The 18,773-nt window shown below is 49.4% G+C and overlaps 1 protein-coding gene across 1 annotated transcript; it reads right to left on the bottom strand.

Annotated features, from left to right (window-relative positions):
* Nucleotides 1-4,815: 4,815 nt before the first annotated feature.
* On the bottom strand, nucleotides 4,816-17,723 carry Trappc3 (trafficking protein particle complex 3). Its single transcript, XM_028885431.2, has 5 exons — nucleotides 17,547-17,723; nucleotides 8,645-8,742; nucleotides 8,295-8,394; nucleotides 7,191-7,373; nucleotides 4,816-5,543 (listed from the first exon to the last, which is right to left on the bottom strand). The coding sequence occupies exons 1-5, from the start codon at nucleotides 17,586-17,588 to the stop codon at nucleotides 5,424-5,426; spliced, it is 543 nt and encodes a 180-aa protein (XP_028741264.1). The 5' UTR covers nucleotides 17,589-17,723; the 3' UTR covers nucleotides 4,816-5,423.
* Nucleotides 17,724-18,773: the final 1,050 nt, after the last annotated feature.

Raw genomic sequence — 18,773 nt, 5'->3', positions numbered from 1 at the left:
GATCAGGAGTTCAGGATCATCCTCTGCAACACGGTGAGTCTGAGGCCTGAGGCAAACCTGAGCTACATGAAACCCTGCCACAGTAACACACAAATTAAACATTTAAAAGGGTTACACACAAACCGGCACAAGGAAACACAAACACATATGAGACATGCACTAGACAGTGAAATGTTCAAATCCTGCATCTACCATGTATTAACTGTGCACCTCGGTTTCTTATTTTGCAACATGGCATAGTGACTAGGTTGTTGTGACGTTTAGAGGGACCTGCTTATCCAGCACTGGCATACAGCATTCTGCTCTAAATGTTAGCAATTGCTATAGACCATGTTTGTCCGTGCTCACATGTGCTCACATGTGCTCACATGTTCTCTCTCTCCTCAGCCCCGCCCTCTGGTCCAGCTCATTTGAAGAGGCTGGTTCAGCTGACAGTCCTGGTCAGAACCATCAGAAAAGAACAGCTGCTTCCCTGCACCCCCTGGGCTAACCTGGGCTAGCCCGTGTGGTAAGAAGGTGCTTTGAATCCCATCAGAAGCTTCCTGGAGGAGGCCTGCACCCAAGCCAGGTAAGGGATCCAGGTACAAGCAAGAGGGCGCTGCTGCCCCGTCCCCTGTGCGTAGGCTCCCTCCCTGACTCTTTCCAACACGTTCCCCCCAACCTTTACTGCAGTACCCCCTCCCTTCCCCACAGTAGAAACTTTCCTCTACTCCTGCCAGAGTGTAAATTGCCCCCAGGAATGTGCTGCACCCCACCGCTCCCCTAGCGTTGGCCAGCGGCTGTCCTGGGGTCAGGCCTGGCCCTACATCAAAGGCTCAGGAGCGGTAACAGCCGCAAAAGCGTGTCTCCGCCTGCCGCCACCCTCCCCTCCCACCAGCACGGGCTTCCAAGGAACAGCACATGGTAGCACTTAAGCTCCAGGAGGACGGAGGAGGATGCTTTCCTTACACCCCCACCTCCCACCAGCCACAATGAACTACTTGTTAGGAGACTATTTTAATTTTACTTAATGCGATTTCAGCTCCTAAGGTCTCTGCTGCCGTCACTTCTTGGACCGGGATGCCCAGCCTAAAATGGAAGGGAAGGCAACCTCCCAGGAGGTGTAGCTTAAATATGGAGCCTTCCCTGAGGTGGGGTCTGGGGCAGGAAGAGGACTGTTACATCAGGGTCCCGGGCTGGGGCCCTGGACTCCACTCAGGAAACAAGGGGGACTGGTTAGGGGAGGGCTCAGAGCTAGCTTGTACAATTCAGGAGGCCAGCCTGACTTCGGAGCCTGTGCGGCCAGACAGCCTCGGCCAATAGATTCTTCCAGTGCCTGGAGTTTAGCAGGAGATTAGCCTAGGGGCCACGTGAGCTTTGTTCTCGGGTCTCCTGGGGCTATCTAGAGGAGGATACTCCAAGCTCTGGCAAGCCTCTAAGATTTAGTCCATCAGGTGTGTCTTCTAGAAAAGAAAAAAGAAAAAAAGAAAGAAAGAAAAAAAAAACAAAACACCTAGAGTCCAGTCATTTCTCTGGACTGTAAGGTGGTGATCTGGAGACCTCTGGTGGCTAAAGCCTGCAAAGTGCGACTTGTCCAGAGCTCTGCCCAACCAGCCTGACCTAAAGGCTGTCCTTTAGCCCCAGAACTCAGTCTCAAGTTAGGCTCTCCAGAACCGCTCCCGACTAGTCAGCTCCCCCCGCCCCCCCCAAAAGAACCCTCCTCTACTCATCTGGCTGAAGGAAAGTGGATGGTATGGGGGGAGGGGGGGACGGCTGACGGGTGCCCAAACTACATCCCACTGACCACAGGGGTGAACACAAGGTGTGGGGCGGGGTGTAGGAAGTTAGACCGTTAGGGCAAGCCCCCTTTCCTCTAGTACCCCTGGTGGGCACATCACTCAATTGTGGGGCCGTGGGTGGGAAAAACCACTAAGAGATGCCTTGTTTCCACAGCTTGCGACCCCCATGATGTTTAAGTTATTTCTGGGAAAGGAAATTTCCAAAACCTCATACCGAAACGGCTGCTGGGAAGCAGAATAGGGCACATGGAGGGGAAGAATGCCCGCAGTCGGGGAAAGGGGCAGGGCGGTTCATTTTTGGACAGGGTGCACACATACCACACTGAGCTGCTCCTGTGAGTCCCAACACTCACCTCCTCATCCCTTTCATTCATTCATTCAAATCTGGTACAACAGGACCGACATTATGCATGCTGAGTCCTAGCATTCCAGTTACCAAACAAGTGCCCAGGCGGTATCTGTGGGAAGAAGGTAAGAGGCCCCAGGATCCTAGAGGTTAACCCTCCCTCTACTTGGGGAATAAACAGGACCTCACTCCCCAGTGGCCCAGCCCAGCTGTGAAGCAAGTCTTGTGCAAAGCACCTCCTTGCTGAGGCCTCAGAACCCTCATCCTGTCCTGAGGAATCAATCCGTGCTTCTCGCATGATGCACCTGTAACTGGCTCTCCTCAGGCCTATTAATGGGGAAAGCCTTGAGTCCGGTTTTCCAGTAACTTCCCAAGTTCAAGGCCCTAGGCTGTCCCAAGGAACTGGCCTGAGACAATCTCTGCCTCCTCCCTTTAAAAGAAACCTGGGGTCTGGAGAGATGGCTTCGTGGTTAAGACCACTGGATGTTTTCCCAGAGTCACATGCAGACAAAACACCTATACACAGAAATCAAGTTTAAAACATTAAAAAAAAAAAAAAAAAAAACAACCCTATCTGGGGCCAACAAGATGGCTCAGGGGATAAAGGCACCCCCTGCCACACCTGAGAATCATCTGATCCCCAGAACCCAGGGGATGGTAGAAACCAACTCTCCAAAGTTGTTCTCTGATCTCTACAGCAGGCCACAGCATGTGAGTCCACACACACACACACACACACACACACACACACACACAGGCACAGCATATGAGTCCACACACACACACACACACACACACACACGTTGTAATTTTAAATACCCATCTAGCTCTAGTGAAATAGGTCTCAAAGTAAAGCTATCCCAAGCCACAAGTGTGAACCCTGAGTGTGAACCCTGAGTGTGAACCCTGAGTGCTAACCCTGAGTGCGAACCCTGAGTGTGAACCCTGAGTGTGAACCCTGAGTGCTAACCCTGAGTGAACCTGAGTGAATGAGTGCTAACCCTGAGTGTGAACCTGAGTGTAACCTGAGTGTGAACCCGAGTGCCCTGATGTGAACCCTGAGTGCTGACACCCTGAGTGTGAACCCTGAGTGCTAACCCTGAGTGTGAACCCTGAGTGTGAACCCTGAGTGCTAACCCTGAGTGTGAACCCTGAGTGCTAACCCTGAGTGTGAACCCTGAGTGCGAACCCTGAGTGTGAACCCTGAGTGTGAACCTGAGTGCTAAACCCTGAGTGTGAACCCTGAGTGCTAACCCTGAGTGTGAACCTGAGTGTGAACCCTGAGTGCTAACCCTGAGTGTGACTGAGTGCTAACCCTGAGTGCTGAACCCTGAGTGTGAACCCTGAGTGCTAACCCTGAGTGTGAACCCTGAGTGCTGAACCCTGAGTGCTAACCCTGAGTGTGAACCCTGAGTGCTAACCCTGAGTGTGAACCCTGAGTGTGAACCCTGAGTGCTAACCCTGAGTGTGAACCCTGAGTGTGAACCCTGAGTGCTAACCCTGAGTGTGAACCGAGTGCTAACCCTGAGTGTGAACCCTGAGTGTGAACCCTGAGTGCTAACCCTGAGTGTGAACCCTGAGTGTGAACCCTGAGTGCTAACCCTGAGTGTGAACCCTGAGTGCTGAACCCTGAGTGTGAACCCTGAGTGCTAACCCTGAGTGTGAACCCTGAGTGCTAACCCTGAGTGTGAACCCTGAGTGTGAACCCTGAGTGTGAACCTGAGTGCTGAACCCTGAGTGTGAACCCTGAGTGCCTGAGTGTAACCCTGAGTGTGAAACCCTGAGTGTGAACCCTGAGTGCTGAACCCTGAGTGTGAACCCTGAGTGCTGAACCCTGAGTGCTGAACCCTGAGTGAACCTGAGTGCTAACCCTGAGTGTACCTGAGTGTGAACCCTGAGTGTGAACCTGAGTGCAACCCTGAGTGTGAACCCTGAGTGCTAACCTGAGTGTGAACCCTGAGTGTGAACCCTGAGTGCGACCCTGAGTGCTAACCCTGAGTGTGAACCCTGAGTGCGACGTGCTAACCCTGAGTGTGAACCCTGAGTGCGGACCCTGAGTGCTAACCCTGAGTGTGAACCCTGAGTGCGACCTGAGTGCTAACCTGAGTGTGAACCTGAGTGCCCTGAGTGCTAACCCTGAGTGTGAACCCTGAGTGCGAACCCTGAGTGCTGAACCCTGAGTGTGAACCTGAGTGCGGACCCTGAGTGCTGAACCCTGAGTGCTACCTGAGTGAACCTGAGTGCTAACCCTGAGTGTGAACCCTGAGTGCTAACCCTGAGTGTGAACCCTGAGTGTGAACCCTGAGTGCGGACCCTGAGTGTGAACCCTGAGTGTGAACCCTGAGTGCTAACCCTGAGTGCTAACCCTGAGTGCTAACCCTGAGTGTGAACCCTGAGTGTAACCTGAGTGCACCCTGAGTGACTGAGTGCTAACCGGGCTTCAGAACAAATCAAGAACAGGGGCTTTGTCCGTCCTCGCTTCAAAGCCGGGTGTCCCTCCACTTGACAGCTCTGTGACCTCAGGCAGCCTGACCTCAGCCTCTCCATAAAAACAGAATTACCAACGAAACACCCAGGGCAGATCCAGCATCTGCTGCTGTGAGCAGGACCCGGCACCAGGGCTCACACGCTCTGCTCTTTTCTACTCAGACTTCACATGCTGAGCAGAAGGAAAACACGACAGGACTGGGATTCCACTCAAGAATGTGTCTTTATTGAAGAATTCGTAAGAAAAAAGGATGGACCCTCCGTAAAAAGAGGAGATGGTGCCTCCAAACAGCAGGGAGGATTGGACCTGGGTGGCTTCCCAGAGGCCGGGGCTTCCGGCATGGCTGGCTTCCGTGGCCTGGCAAGACTACAGTATGTCACTACAGCCAACAACTCTCACCCACCCCTTCCCAGCGCTCTCCTCCCTCCACAACCCAAGACTCCCCACAGCCAAGGGCTTCGAGAAGGTTCGGGAGCAGATGTGTCAGGCTTGTCTCTTAAGGGGGTCAAAGTGGGGTTTGCTTTGGAAAAGTCACACGAATGTAAAATGGTTTGAACTCTTTTAGTCTAGCCAAGGGCAAGTACTTCCTGCCCCTCTGAAGAGAAACGGAGCAGAGAATCCCCTTTCTGAAGTGCACACTTGTAGGGAAGCAGACTACCAGTCTGCTCTTTATTAGCGTGAAGAATGGAGGTAAGGTCAGAAGAATATAGAACATCGGCTCGAAAGTCTCTGAGTTCCGGGGGCAGGGGAGCGCCCCACCATTCTCCCCCAGCAGGCGCTGCTCCTGGCTGCCCCAGAGTCCTAGAGCTGCTCACTCTTCTCCGGCCGGGAGATTGTCTTCAATCCTCCTGATGAACCTCATCCTGATCTCTGTTACACCATCGCCCTTCAGAGTGTCCTGGACAAACTTGGCCTCCACAGCCATCTGGACCTGAGGAGCGGAAAGGGGGTGTCTAATCACAGCCTCTGGTGAACCCCTCAGGGTGAGGCTAGACCAGAAATGCCCATGGACTGGGATGTGTGCATGTGAAGATGACTAAAATTCACTATATATATAAATTATATAAATGTATGAAACTTCCAAACTTTTGTTTTTGGTTTTTTGAGACAGGGTTTCTCGGTGTAGTCCTGGCTGTCCTGGAACTAGCTCTGTAGATCAGGCTAGCCTTGAACTCACAGAGATCCTCCTGCTTCTTCCTCCTGAGTGCTGGGATTAAAGGCATGCACCAACACTATCTGGCCCAAACTATTTATTTGTTTGTTTGTTTGTTTATGTTTTTCTTTTTCTTTTTTTTTTTTTAAGATTTATTTATTATGTATACAGAAGAGGGCGCCAGATCTCATTACAGATGGTAGTGAGCCACCATGTGGTTGCTGGGAATTGAACTCAGGACCTTTGGAAGAACAGTCAGTGCTCTTAACCTCTGAGCCATCTCTCCAGTCCCTTGTTTATGTTTTTCAAGACAGGGTTTCTCTATGTAGCTCTGGCTGTCCTGGAACTCGCTCTGTAGACCAGGCTGGCCTGGAAATCACAGAGATCCATCCGCCTGCCTCCACTTCCCAAGTGTTGGGATTAAAGACATGTGCCACACCAACCGGCTCCTAACATTTATTTAAAGGGACTAATTTCCACAGGGACAGGGTTGCCAGCTCCAGTATTCTAACACTGAAGACAGTGGCCTCACACTGGATGTAGTGTCGTTGATCTGTAAGCCCAGCACTTCACAGGAAGAGGCTGGGGGCAAATTCGAAGATAGCCTGGTCTACATATTGAGCAATTTGATTCCCAAGCTAATTAGGGCTGGAGTGAGGCTGTCTCAAAAAAAATGAAAGATAGAGAGAGAGAGAGAGAGAGGAAAGGAAGGAAGGAAGGAAGGAAGGAAGGAAGGAAGGAAGAAAAGAAAAGAAAGGAGGAGAAGGCCTCAGTCCACTCAGCCCGAGGCCCCGAAAGCCGTCTGGGAACCCACTGCTGACAGTACTCTCGTGTCTGCCGTGGATCCTGTACCAGCAGCCCTAACCCCTCGGACAGCAAGGGGCTGGGGAAGCCTTTTCTCTCCCATTCAGATAAGCACTTACCAAACAGCCCCCCCCCCCCCCGAGAGAGCTGCACTCACCATCTCCAGGGCTCCCCGCAGCACCCCACACCCCCCCGAGAGAGCTGCACTCACCATCTCCAGGGCTCCCCGCAGCACCCCACACACCCCCCAGAGCTGCACTCACCATCTCCAGGGCTCCCCGCAGCACCCCACACCCCCCCCAGAGCTGCACTCACCATCTCCAGGGCTCCCCGCAGCACCCCCCCCCCGAGAGAGCTGCACTCACCATCTCCAGGGCTCCCCGCAGCACCCCACACCCCCGAGAGAGCTGCACTCACCATCTCCAGGGCTCCCCGCAGCACCCACACCCCCGAGAGCTGCACTCACCATCTCCAGGGCTCCCCGCAGCACCCCACACCCCCGAGAGAGCTGCACTCACCATCTCCAGGGCTCCCCGCAGCACCCCACACACCCCCAGAGCTGCACTCACCATCTCCAGGGCTCCCCGCAGCACCCCACACACCCCCCAGAGCTGCACTCACCATCTCCAGGGCTCCCCGCAGCACCCCACACAGGAGGTTGGAATAAATTAGGGATGAGTGGTTATCCGGAAGCTCCACGAAGTCCACCAACGGGTTATTTTCCAGGATGAGGGAGAATTCATCGCCAGCTGGGCTCCAATTTGTGATACTCGGAGTGATGCCCAAGTACATCTTGAATGCCACCTGTCAGGGAACACACAATAGCACTTTGGCGAAGAATGACAGAACTCTACAACTGGGAATGTGTCAGCAAAGGGTCACTTAGGACAACACGGTGACCTCCAAATCTTCAGAGACCTGGGGAAGAGAGAGGAGCCATGCTGGACTCCGTCTCTCAATTACACACTAATTCACTATCTGCCGGACTCCATCTCTCCAATTACACACTAACTCACTATCTGCAGGACTCCATCCCTCCAGGCGTCACACAATTACACACTAACTCACTATCTGCCTGCCTGTCTCACTGGAAGGGCAGCTGCTTTCAACTGAAATCTGAATGAGGAATTATTTTTGCTTTATTTCTTCTTTCTGGAGACAGGGTCCTACAGTGTAGCTCAGGCTGGCCTGGAGCTGACTACACAGCCTACATTGGCCTTGAATTTGTAGCAATCATCCTACCTTTGTGTTCTCAGGGCTGGAATTACAGGCCTGAGTCACATCTGGCCCCAAATGCATATTCTCAAATCCCTCGATACTGTGCTACACTTTCAAAGTGGAGGAATCGGGCTTAAATTTCAGGGAGACAGACAAACCTGCTGGCTTCATCTGTTTGTAGGTAGGATCTTGCTATAGAGCCAATGGCTGATCTAGAATTCAGACCAGACCAGCCACAAACTTGTTGTGACTCTGCTGTGTCTGCCTCCACGTGCTGGGATCACAGGCATACACCACTATAGTCAGCTACAGCGAGGCTAGAATGCCCAAGAAAGACCTCAACCACTCTTGATTCTTTCCTAATCTGTTATTTCCAAACCACCAACAAGGCTTCTTTGGTCCAAAGAGCTGCCCAATCAGTCTTTTGGGAGATTAAGGGAGACAGTGAGAGTGGTAGGTAGCCTCCCAATGGCTAGCTTCAGCGGCCAGGCGGCCCAGGTAAACGACCTTAGCAATGACATCTGCAGTTTCCCGAAAGTCATGACATCTTCCAACATTTGAGCGTGCCAAAAAATCTTCAATTAGTCGGACTCCGATGTTATAGCCCCTTGGAAGGAAATCAGAGAACAGACCATTAAGGGGTCACAGCATCTTATATAATGTCTTCTATGTAAACAAAATGTCGTATATCTAAACATAGGACTGTTGTCGGCTAAGAGAGAAGATGGGGATAACCCAAACACCCTCACGAATGAGCTCAGTGGAAACTGGACCCAAATGCTGGCCTCTCACAGAACAGCCACACTCGGTGTGCTGCGCGCCTGCTGCTGCGTCTAGTGAGGGAGGCGCTCACTCACATTCTGTCCAGCTGCTTATTCACATCTTCATCATTTTCATAGTCCTTGCACAGCTGGGTGACAAGGGCTCCATAGGTCAGGGTGAACAGCTCAGAACTCTGAAAGAGATCAGAAGGCCATCAGGACCCAGCAGCACGAAGTGGGGGTTCAGCTGGGTCAGCCTGGCTGCAACCACCAGGATTCCAAGGGAAGGCCACCTGGATGCCTATGTCTGGAGGACAGCACCCCTGTGGAGCGGCCAGCATGACAGGAGGGCATCCACACCCACTACACACTGGCTACAGAGACACATCTTCTAACCCACCAACCCAGTCTACCACAGCGTGGGTCACCTGAACCTAGCGTGGGAGGAACAGCCACTCACTGGAGTCTGTGAAAGATGGAGCAAAGGCAGACACTTTCATACCAGCCTCTGTGTGTTGGCAGATGTGACCAACAGCTTCCCCACACCTTAGAGCAAGTGTTCTCAACCTGTGGGTCATGACCCCTTCGGGGTCAAACAACCCTTTTCACAGGGGTGGTCTAACACCATCAGAAAAAACAGGTATTTACATTATGATTCATAGCAGTAGCAAAATTACAGTTACGAAGTAGCAATGAAGATAATTTTTTATAGTCGGGGGTCCCTACAACATGAAGAACTGTATGAAAGGGTCGCAGCATCAGGAGGTTGAGAACCATTGCCTTAGAGGGTTCTGGCATGGGGTTAAGCTGTACTCCCAAGGCTTGGGTTCTCTGATGCCCATGGGAAGAGCTGGCAACTCATGGGACTGGGCTGGCAGAGAAGGGAGTCCTAGAGAGCCCATTACCCTGAAGATAACCTCTCCTCAAAGTCACCAACATGGGGGCGGGGCGGGCCCAGATAAATGATCCTTTTGACACAATGCTAAAATATTTCTAAAAAGTGCATAAATCTAAAAAGAATACAATATTGGAGGGGGGAGTTCCTCAGTTTAGGGTTCCTACTGCTTTTCCAGAGCATCTAGGTTTGGTTCCTAGGGCCCACATCCAGTGGCCCACAACCGCCTAGAACTTCATTTCCAGGGGGTCCAACACCCTCTAGCCTCAGCAGGCACCTGCATGCACATGGTGCACATAGACTCACGCAGGCACACACATGTACACAAGATAATAATAAATGATCTTTAAAAATAAAATTATAGTTGAGTAGTGGTGATACACGCCTTTAATCCCAGCACTCGGGAGACATAGACAGGCAGATCTCTGTGAGTTTCAAGGCCAGCCTGGTCTACAGAGTGAGTTAGAAGACAGCCAGGGATATGCAGAAAAACTGGTCTCAAAAAGAAAAATAGCCGGGCGGTGGTGGCGCATGCCTTTAATCCCAGCACTCGGGAGGCAGAGGCAGGCGGATCTCTGTGAGTTCGAGGCCAGCCTGGGCTACCAAGTGAGTTCCAGGAAAGGCGCAAAGCTACACAGAGGAACCCTGTCTCGAAAAAAAAAAAAAAAAAAAAAAAAAAAAAAACCAAAAAAAAAAAAGAAAACAAAAATTTAAAAGTTTAAAAAGATAGCCGGGCAGCTGAGAATTGAACCCCAGGTCCTCTGCAAGAGCAACAAGCACTCACCACTGAGCCTCCTCTCCAGCCCCTTGATTGATGCCTGATGTGGCAGGCAGGCCCTACCCTCAGTGGTGCCACCAACCTGGTGACCCTGGGTTGTACAAAAAGAACAAGCCAGTAAATAGCTCTCCTCTTTGATCTGTGCTTTAGTTCCTGCCTACATGTTCCCACCCTGACGTCCTCAGTGTTGGACTGTGACTGGATCAGGCAAGCCAAATACACCACGTCCTCCCCAAGCTGCTTTTATTCATAGTTTTTATCACGTCAGTAGAAGGCAAACTGGAACAGAAACTGGTTCCAGAAGTGGGGCAGATTGTGACAGACCTACCATGCTAAAAATCACACAAGTTTTTTAAGATAGAGACTCTTGCTGGAGAGATAATTCGGTAGTTAAGAGCATGTACTGCTTTTGCAGAGATCTTGAGTTCAGTCCCAAGCACCCACAGAAGGCACACAAACATCTACAACTCCAGGTCCAGGAGAATCCAAGACTTCTGCCTCCTTGGGCACCGACACTCAAATGCACGTACCCACCAACGTCAGACACACATATATATATAGATGTAACCAACCGTCTTATTAAATAAGAAACACAGAAATAATGCAAAAGAGAAAGCTGAGAGGTCAGAGCTCAGAGTTAAAATCTCACCCTTCCGCCTGCGGTGTCCCAGCTTCCCGAAGGAGAATCTATTTCCTGTCGGTTCGTCTATTTAAAGTATTTTGTTCTGCCTTCTCATTGGTTGCAAACCCAAACACGTGACTGCCTCGTCACTGTCTGAATGTACAGCCCCCTAGGTCTTAAAGGCATATGTCTCCAATGCTGGCTATATCCCTGAACACACAGATATCTATGGGATTAAAGGCGTGTGCCACCACCGCCACACTCTTGCTATGGCTCTAATAGCTCTGACCCCCGGGCAACTTTATTTATTAACATACAATCAAAATCACATTTCAGTACAATTAGATTACCACCACACACATACACAATTTAAAATAAAAAGAAACCTTAAGAAAGAAAGAAAAAAGGGGCTGGAGAGATGGCTCAGAGGTTAGGAGAACTGACTGCTCTTCCAGAGGTCCTGAGTTCAATTCCCAGCAACCAACCACATGGTGGCTCACAACCATCTGTAATGAGATCTTGTGCCCTCTTCTGTATACATAATAAATAAATAAATCTTTAAAAAAAGAAAGAAAGAAAGAAAGAAAGAAAGAAAGAAAGAAAGAAAGAAAGAAAGAAAGAAAGAAAGAAAGAAAGAAAGAAAGAAAGAAAAAGGGAGCTGAAGAGATAGCCCAGTGGGTAAGAGCATGTATTGTTCTTGCAGAGGACTTGAGTTCGATTCCCAGCACCCATATCAGGCAGCTCACAACTGCCTGTGACTCCAGCTCCAGGGGATGGCCCTAACCTCAGGCACATGCACATATACAGATATATACACATGTACAAACAAATAACAACTCTGTGAGTTCAAGGCCAGCCTGGTCTACAGAGCGAGATCCAGGAAAGGCACAAAGCTACACAGAGAAACACTGTCTCGGAAAAAAAAAATGTGAAAGAAAGAAAGAACTTTTACTAGGACTGGGTAGTGTAGTTCAGTCGATAGAGTACTTTGAGTTTGATCCATAGCATTGAATTTGATCCACAACAACACATGCACGCACATTAAAAACAGAAAAATGGGGCCAGCAAGATGGCCCAGAGGGCAAACACCCTTGCCAACAAGCCTGATGACCTGAGTTTGATGCTGTAGCTCTACATGTTGGAAAGAGAGAACAAATCCTGCAAATTGTCCCCTGACCCCTGCCACAGGTGCCATGGCACATGTGTGTGCACATATATACATACATACATACATAAATAAATAGATAAATAAATAAATGCAAAAAACATTTGAAAAACCAAAGTCACATATGATTTCAATGTGAGTTCCACCTAGGTTGGCCTCAGTTCATACTAGGCTGGTGATACACTCAATGATATAGTACATGCCTATGGGTTTGGTCCCCAGTACCACACACACACACACACACACACACACACACACACACACACACACACACCAAGAGACAGAAGTGTGAGAGGAACTACAGATACTAAGACTCCAGAAAAAAAAAAAAAAAAAACAAAAAAAAAAAAAAAAAAAACCACCAAGCCTGCTGGCAGTGAAGAATCACGATTGGAGTTAAAGTGAAGAATGTATTTGTGATTGTGGTGCTGAGGAGCAAACCAGGGCGCTGGGCACGCCAGGCAAGCACTTTGCTACTGAGGTACGTCCCCAGCCCTGAGAAACATATCAACAGCACATCTACTCCAATGGATCCCCTCAGAAATAAGGCTCAACAACAACAACATAATGGCTCGATCAAGATCGCCACTTTGCCACTCCCTTCTGAAGAGAGGCTTCAGGATGTGGAGGAAGTCACTCTGACTTCAGGACTTCTGAGGCAAGAACCCAAAGCATCAGCCACCACGCCTGTCCAGAACAGGCTACTTTTTCTGATCTTGTAAAAACTCAGTAAAGCAGAATGGGTAGTGACTGACCCAGAAGAGATACTGAGACCAGAAAGAGGAATGATCAGCTCAAGGTTAAACAGCTAAGTACTGAAACAGGAGCCTGGGGGGACGAAACCCAAGTGTTTCCCAGGCAGCAGTCACTGCATCCGCTCTATCCCATGACTGCAATATTAATAAGCCCCCTCAATTAAAACAAATCTTAGATGCACTAGAGTCAAAGGAAATCAATTTTGGGAGCAGGAGGCTCTCTGAACTCAACTAAAACAGGCAGAGCAGGGCATCTCCAGGAGACCGTTTGCCAAATATGGCAACTGAAAGGAAGCTATTAAGGAGGAATGATTTCTTAGTAAAGTCAAGGGTTTGGCACTAGAATGGCCTGAACATGAATGGATGGAGGCAATCCAGCTGTTACCAGTCCGGAGAGCTGGCACGGGTGCATTAAGTCAGGAGCGCTTTCCTTCCATTATTAATGAGCCCTTGGATGAACTCCAGGAGCCTCCGCCCACCATGATTGCCAAATTATATGCAAATCACAATGTGATGAAGCTCCTTACACGTGCAGCTCCCCAGTTCACCAGTAGGAAAAGACAGGGAGGGTCCTAGACAGCTGTGCTCACTGCCACAACACAGATGTGCCTGGAATCTGGGAGTGGGGAGCCTCACTCAGGTTCTCCACATCTTCTATTACTAGATGCAAGTCCCCTCCAGCCTGTTATGGACCTGGCCTGTTCAGAACAAGAGCACATAAATGTGTAACTCAAGGTCTTCATACTTCTAAAACAGAAGTGGTGCAGAGCTGGAGAGATGGCTCAGTGGTTAAGAGCACTGGCTGCTCTTCCAGAGGCCCTGGGTTCAGTTCCCACCTGGAGGCTGGGGGGGTGGCTCACAACTGTCTATAACTCCAGTCCCAGGGGATCCAATACCTCCCCAGGCACCAGACACACACATGGTATGCAGACATACATGCTGGCAACACACACACATACCATCAGCTTTATATTAAGCATTTTCTTTTTTTCTTTTCTTTTCTTTCTTTTCTTTTTTTTTTTTCCCAAGACAGGTTTTCTCTGTGTAACAGCTCTAGCTGTCCTGGAACTTGCTTTATAGACCAGGCTGGCCTCGAACTCACAGAGATCCACCTGCCTCTGACACCTGAGTGCTGGGATTAAAGGTATGAGCCACCATGCCTGGCTATATTCGTTTTCAATTAATTATAGCCCTGTAATGTCAGTATATCTACCACTACTACTTCCTTATTAAAGTAAAGCATTTTCAAAAGATGATGAAGCCAGTGCTCAGAATTCAATCCCCAGTATTGTCTGTGTGTGTCTGTCTTTATAAGATCTGACTGTCAGCTGCAGTGTGTGGGTCGCAGCTCTTGTGCCATGAATAACCAAGAAATGCTCCTTCCTGCTGCTCAATACTGGTTCCTGTCACAACTGAGATACTGCGATTTTTGTGGCTATGACCACTTACTAGATAACTGGTCAACACCCTTTTACGGGATGAGGAATTATTCCCTTCAAAGACCTTTTCATCCATCCTTTCACAGTTGACTCACCATGGCAACATAAAGTTTAAGAATATGACATGGCTTTTGATATTTATATACTTGCATGTTTTAATTTTATTTTAATATATGATAACCCTTTGTGATACCTTTGAAAATAATCTATCAGTGTTTTTAAGCTTTAATGTAACCACAATCTACAAATAAAACATTAAATTAAAAAAAAAATCTGACTGTAGGACATTTTCTTGATTAAAGGTTGATGGGGGCAGGGAGGCAGTAGTGAAGGCCTTTAATCCCAGCACTCGGGAGGCAGAGCCAGGCAGATCTCTGTGAGTTCGAGGCCAGCCTGGCTATAGAGCAAGATCCAGGACAGACACCAAAACTACACAGAGAAACCCTGTCTCAAAAAAAAAAAAAAAAAAAAAAATGGTTGATGTGGAGGGCCCAGCCCATTGTGGGCTGGTGGTCCTGGGTTCTATAAGCCAGCAAACTGAGTAACCCCTGATGAGGAAGCCAGTAAGCAGCACCCCACCATGGCCTCTGCCTCAGCTCCCTCCTCCAGATTCCTGCTCTGCTTGAGATCCTGCCCTCACTGCTTATGATGATAAACAACCGTAAGTGAAATAAACCCTTTCCTCCCCAAGTTGCTTTTGGTCATGGTGTTTCATTACAGCAATAGTAACCCCTAACTAAGATATCCCCAATTAAATAAGTAAACCTATGAAAGGGAAAAAAAAAAAAAAGAGTTTCAGGACAACCAAGGCTGTTACAGAGAGAAACCTTGTCTCAAAAAAAAAACCCTTAAAAAATAGTTCAATATTCAATAAATAGGTGTGGTGGTGAATGCCTTTAATCCCAGCACTTGGGAGGCAGAGGCAGGCAGTGGATCTCTGTGGGTCCCCGGCCAGCTTGGTGTACAGAGTGAGTTCATGGTCAGCCAGAGCTATGTAGAAAGACCCTGGTTCAAACAAATAAAACAGAAACAAAGAACATCGGGGGCTGGAGAGATGGCTCAGAGGTTAAGGGCACTGACTGCTCTTCCAGAGGTTCTGAGTTCAATCCAGCAACCACATGGTGGCTCACAACCATCTGTAATGAATCTGCACCTCTTCTGTACACATAATAAATAAGTAAATCTTTGGAAAAAAAAAAAAAGAAAAGAAACAAAGAACATCAATACTGATTCCAGAAGAAAAGAAACACACACTGAAAACAAGATATAAAGAATAAGGAATAAATACCTCTGTTCCTATCTACCAAAGAAACACCATCCCTTAAACTTAACACTATCTCATCTAACCTTAGTATCACTGTCCCCATTTCATAGCTAAGAAAACCAATGACTAACTGAGAATGCCAAGGAACACAAGCATTTTCTTCAACAGGGCACTGTTCATGACATTGTTTTCTAGCACAACATTCTCTTCAACTATTGTTACTTCTTCCAGGAATTAATTAATTTCCTCTGTGTGTGTATGCATTGCTTAGCTACATCCTCAGTCCCCCGAAAGCAATTCTTAACTTGTAATCCATAGAGTACATTTAGAGGCCCACAAAACCTGGAAAGGCAAACAAATGTACAGGTATGATGTGTTTTGCACTTGATGTTTGCAGTGCTAGGATTGAACCCAGCTCTAGCCACTGAGTTTGTGTATTTAATATTTGTGTAGAGGTGATTCACTGCTATCATCAGTTTCTCGAAAGCGCTCTGAGAGAGAAAAGGTTAATAACTAGCCTGGAATAGCAGAGCTTCCATTTGTGGAGGCTGTTCTTGGTATAAGACGTGAAGGTGTGAAGGGAATCTGGTCATCCTGTCTAGAGTGGAGTACCAACATAGGTCCCCTTAGACTGAACTCAGAGTATCCTGCATATGCACGCTGCCACTGAGCTCCATCATCCCCAATGTGATGCTCTATCACTGTGATCCCCCTCTCCAGCACCGCTCTGTATGTCTGTGTGTGTTAAAAAAGATTTCAAGTAGCCCAGGCTGGCATCCATCTTATTATGGGCTGAGGATGACCTTGAATGCCTGATCCTTCTGCCTCTACCATCACAGTGCTGGGGATTACAGCCATTCATGACCAAGCTAGTTTATACGGTGCTGGGAATTAAACCCGGGGCCCTGAACATGGGAGGCAGATACTCTACCGACTTGATCTACATCCCCACCCCCAGATACTGAGTTTTAAATTCCAAAACAAAGCCATGACATGGGCAGTTTGGCGAAATAAGCTAAGAAGCCAGCGGTGGTGGTGCCCACTGTTCCTGGAACGTGTTTTCATGCTCCTCCCAGGTTATCGGAGAGGAGTTCGCTTCAGATTACTTATTACAACTGTCTATTGTTATTTGTTTAGATGCCCCATGGGAAAAATGTGTTTTTACCAGGTGTGGCTTCTCCTTGTGATTGAAATCTTACTCATGTGATTCTTCTTAACTGGGAGGCAGAGACAGGCAGATCTCTGAGTTTGAGGCCAGCCTGGTCTCCAGAGCTAATTCTAGGACAGCCAGGGCTACACAAATAAACCCTGTCTTGAAAAACCAACCCCCACCCCCCAAAAAAAAGACTACGATTAAAAAAAAAAAAAAAAAAGAAACACCTGCCAGGAAAGCCTCTTAGCTTGGAGAAAACTGCTATCTACCTTCTCTCCAGCTCCAGCCCAGCCTTTGGGGATTATATTCTGTCCCACTACTCCCAGGATGGGAAAGAAACCACAGCAATCCTCCCTTATCCTCTCAACGATTAGAGGGACCACGGAGTACTCAGGCTGGCTCACCACTTCATGTCGTAGGTGGAAAGTTTCCTTCTGACAAGACCACTATCTAAGCTCACAAAACCCACAGCACAGTGAGAGACTCTGTACTCAGTAGTCTGAAACATTCCCTCTGGAGGTGGAGAGGCATGAGTTCAAATCCTAACTCTTCCTGGGTGGCCATCACATTATCCACCTAGTAGGGTTACCTTGTGGGAATGACATAATGTAAGTGATGCCCTAGTACCAAACACACATTAAGAGATCAGTAAGTGGTTGTTACTGTTATTGATTACCGTCGCTGTTGTTGGTCTAGTGCAGAGTTGCACCCGACCTCGAGAGACCCCGGCGTAGCGAGCAGGGGAGGAAACTCAGGGGTCCTCCAAGGTGCCCCAGCACTGACGCTTAGGGACAGACCCATCACGGGACCTCCCCAGCCCACAGCTCACAGCAGTACTCTTGACAATCACTCGGAGCGCCAGCACCAGGCCCTTTCCCAGGAAGCTTCAATTCCGCCCGGCCCGCCGGGTTACGCGCTCAGAGTTACCATTTTCTTGCTCTCGGTGCCACGGTTCGCCTGCCTCGACATGGTGCCCACCGTGCAACGCCGCCTCGCTTCACCTCGTCGCAGCCCTGGTTCCAGACCCCTGGAGACACCGATTCAACCCAGCCGCGGCCCCTCAGCCTCTGACCGGCCCCGCCTCACCGCGCCTGCGCAGTCTGGCGCGGAGCACCATGGGACTTGTAGTTCGGCCGACCAAAGCCAGACTACAGCACCCGACAGTCCCACCGGAAGTCCCGCCCATTGTTCAGCGAGCGCCGCGGCTCCCCGAGTGCCGCGACCGCCGGCCTGGCTGTACCACTGTGGCCGCTAGGTGGCACCCGCACCTTGTGATAGCCCTGTATTGTCCACAGTGTCCTTACTTCCCTCCCCCACGACTGGCTCCGAGAGCTCTGCAAATTCCTCCGTCTCCCGGATTGGTTTTGGAAAGTCCCTGTTTTGAACTGGCTGCTTCTGTTGCGGCAGTTCAGCCCCAGAAGCTCCCAGGACGTCCCGGAAAACTGGCCATGGCCCACACAGAGATCTAAGTTCATTATAAAAAGTTTGAATGACCACATTCTCGGTAGCAGGCTAGTTAACGGCTTTCTCTCTAAACTGCCATCTGTTCGCAAACCCCAAGCACAGCCAGCCCCTGCATCCCACCACCTGTGGCCTGATGATCCAGTCTTTTAAAATAAATTCCAAGTCGCTGGTCACTTTCTCACCCTCCCTTCTCTGAAACAGCGGACACTGCCTAGTTCCCAGAAAACAAAGATGCCAGCTGTGGTGGCCGTCAGTGCCGAGTTCTAATCCCAGGCCTGCCATCTGAGGGCAGGTGCTGGAGTGCCCTCGGTTGCTGCGAAGATTGATGCGATATTAGCAGAGATACTGGGCACAGAAAAGGCACAGAGTAAATGCGATTCCCTTCTAGCTGCGCTATCAAAACACAGTCTAACAAATCAAAACACAGCCCAACAAACGTTGAGGAATGTGCTCGCCGACCAAACCCTCCTCCCCCATCACCCAGTCAAAATCCTATTCGCTGACCACAGACAACCCTTTGGGTTTGGCCCCTGCCACTCTCCTTAGTGGTCAACCCTGAAGGCACTGTGCTGGGGATCACTTCTGCCTGTTTGCCTGACTCTGCAGCAGCTGTATACTATGATGCTCCCCACCAACCGGCCTTCACCATGACAACTGGCCTGTCCAGATACCGAGCTAGCCAGGCTGGGA

The sequence above is a fragment of the Peromyscus leucopus genome, chromosome 2, assembly GCF_004664715.2.
Source record: "Peromyscus leucopus breed LL Stock chromosome 2, UCI_PerLeu_2.1, whole genome shotgun sequence".
In the NCBI taxonomy this organism is placed as follows: Eukaryota; Metazoa; Chordata; class Mammalia; order Rodentia; family Cricetidae; genus Peromyscus; species Peromyscus leucopus.
This window is presented reverse-complemented; position numbering and strand designations above follow the sequence as displayed.

What these genes read in the sequence shown, in the direction of transcription:
- Trappc3 (XM_028885431.2), bottom strand. Translation starts at nt 17,588, where the DNA reads ATGTCGAGGCAGGCGAACCGTGGCACCGAGAGCAAGAAAATG. An exon ending in GCACCGAGAGCAAGAAAATG is followed by an intron (nt 8,743 to 17,546) that starts GTAACTCTGAGC and finishes GATCTCTTTCAG; the next exon opens with AGTTCTGAGCTGTTCACCCT. An exon ending in AATAAGCAGCTGGACAGAAT is followed by an intron (nt 8,395 to 8,644) that starts GTGAGTGAGCGC and finishes TTTCCTTCCAAG; the next exon opens with GGGCTATAACATCGGAGTCC.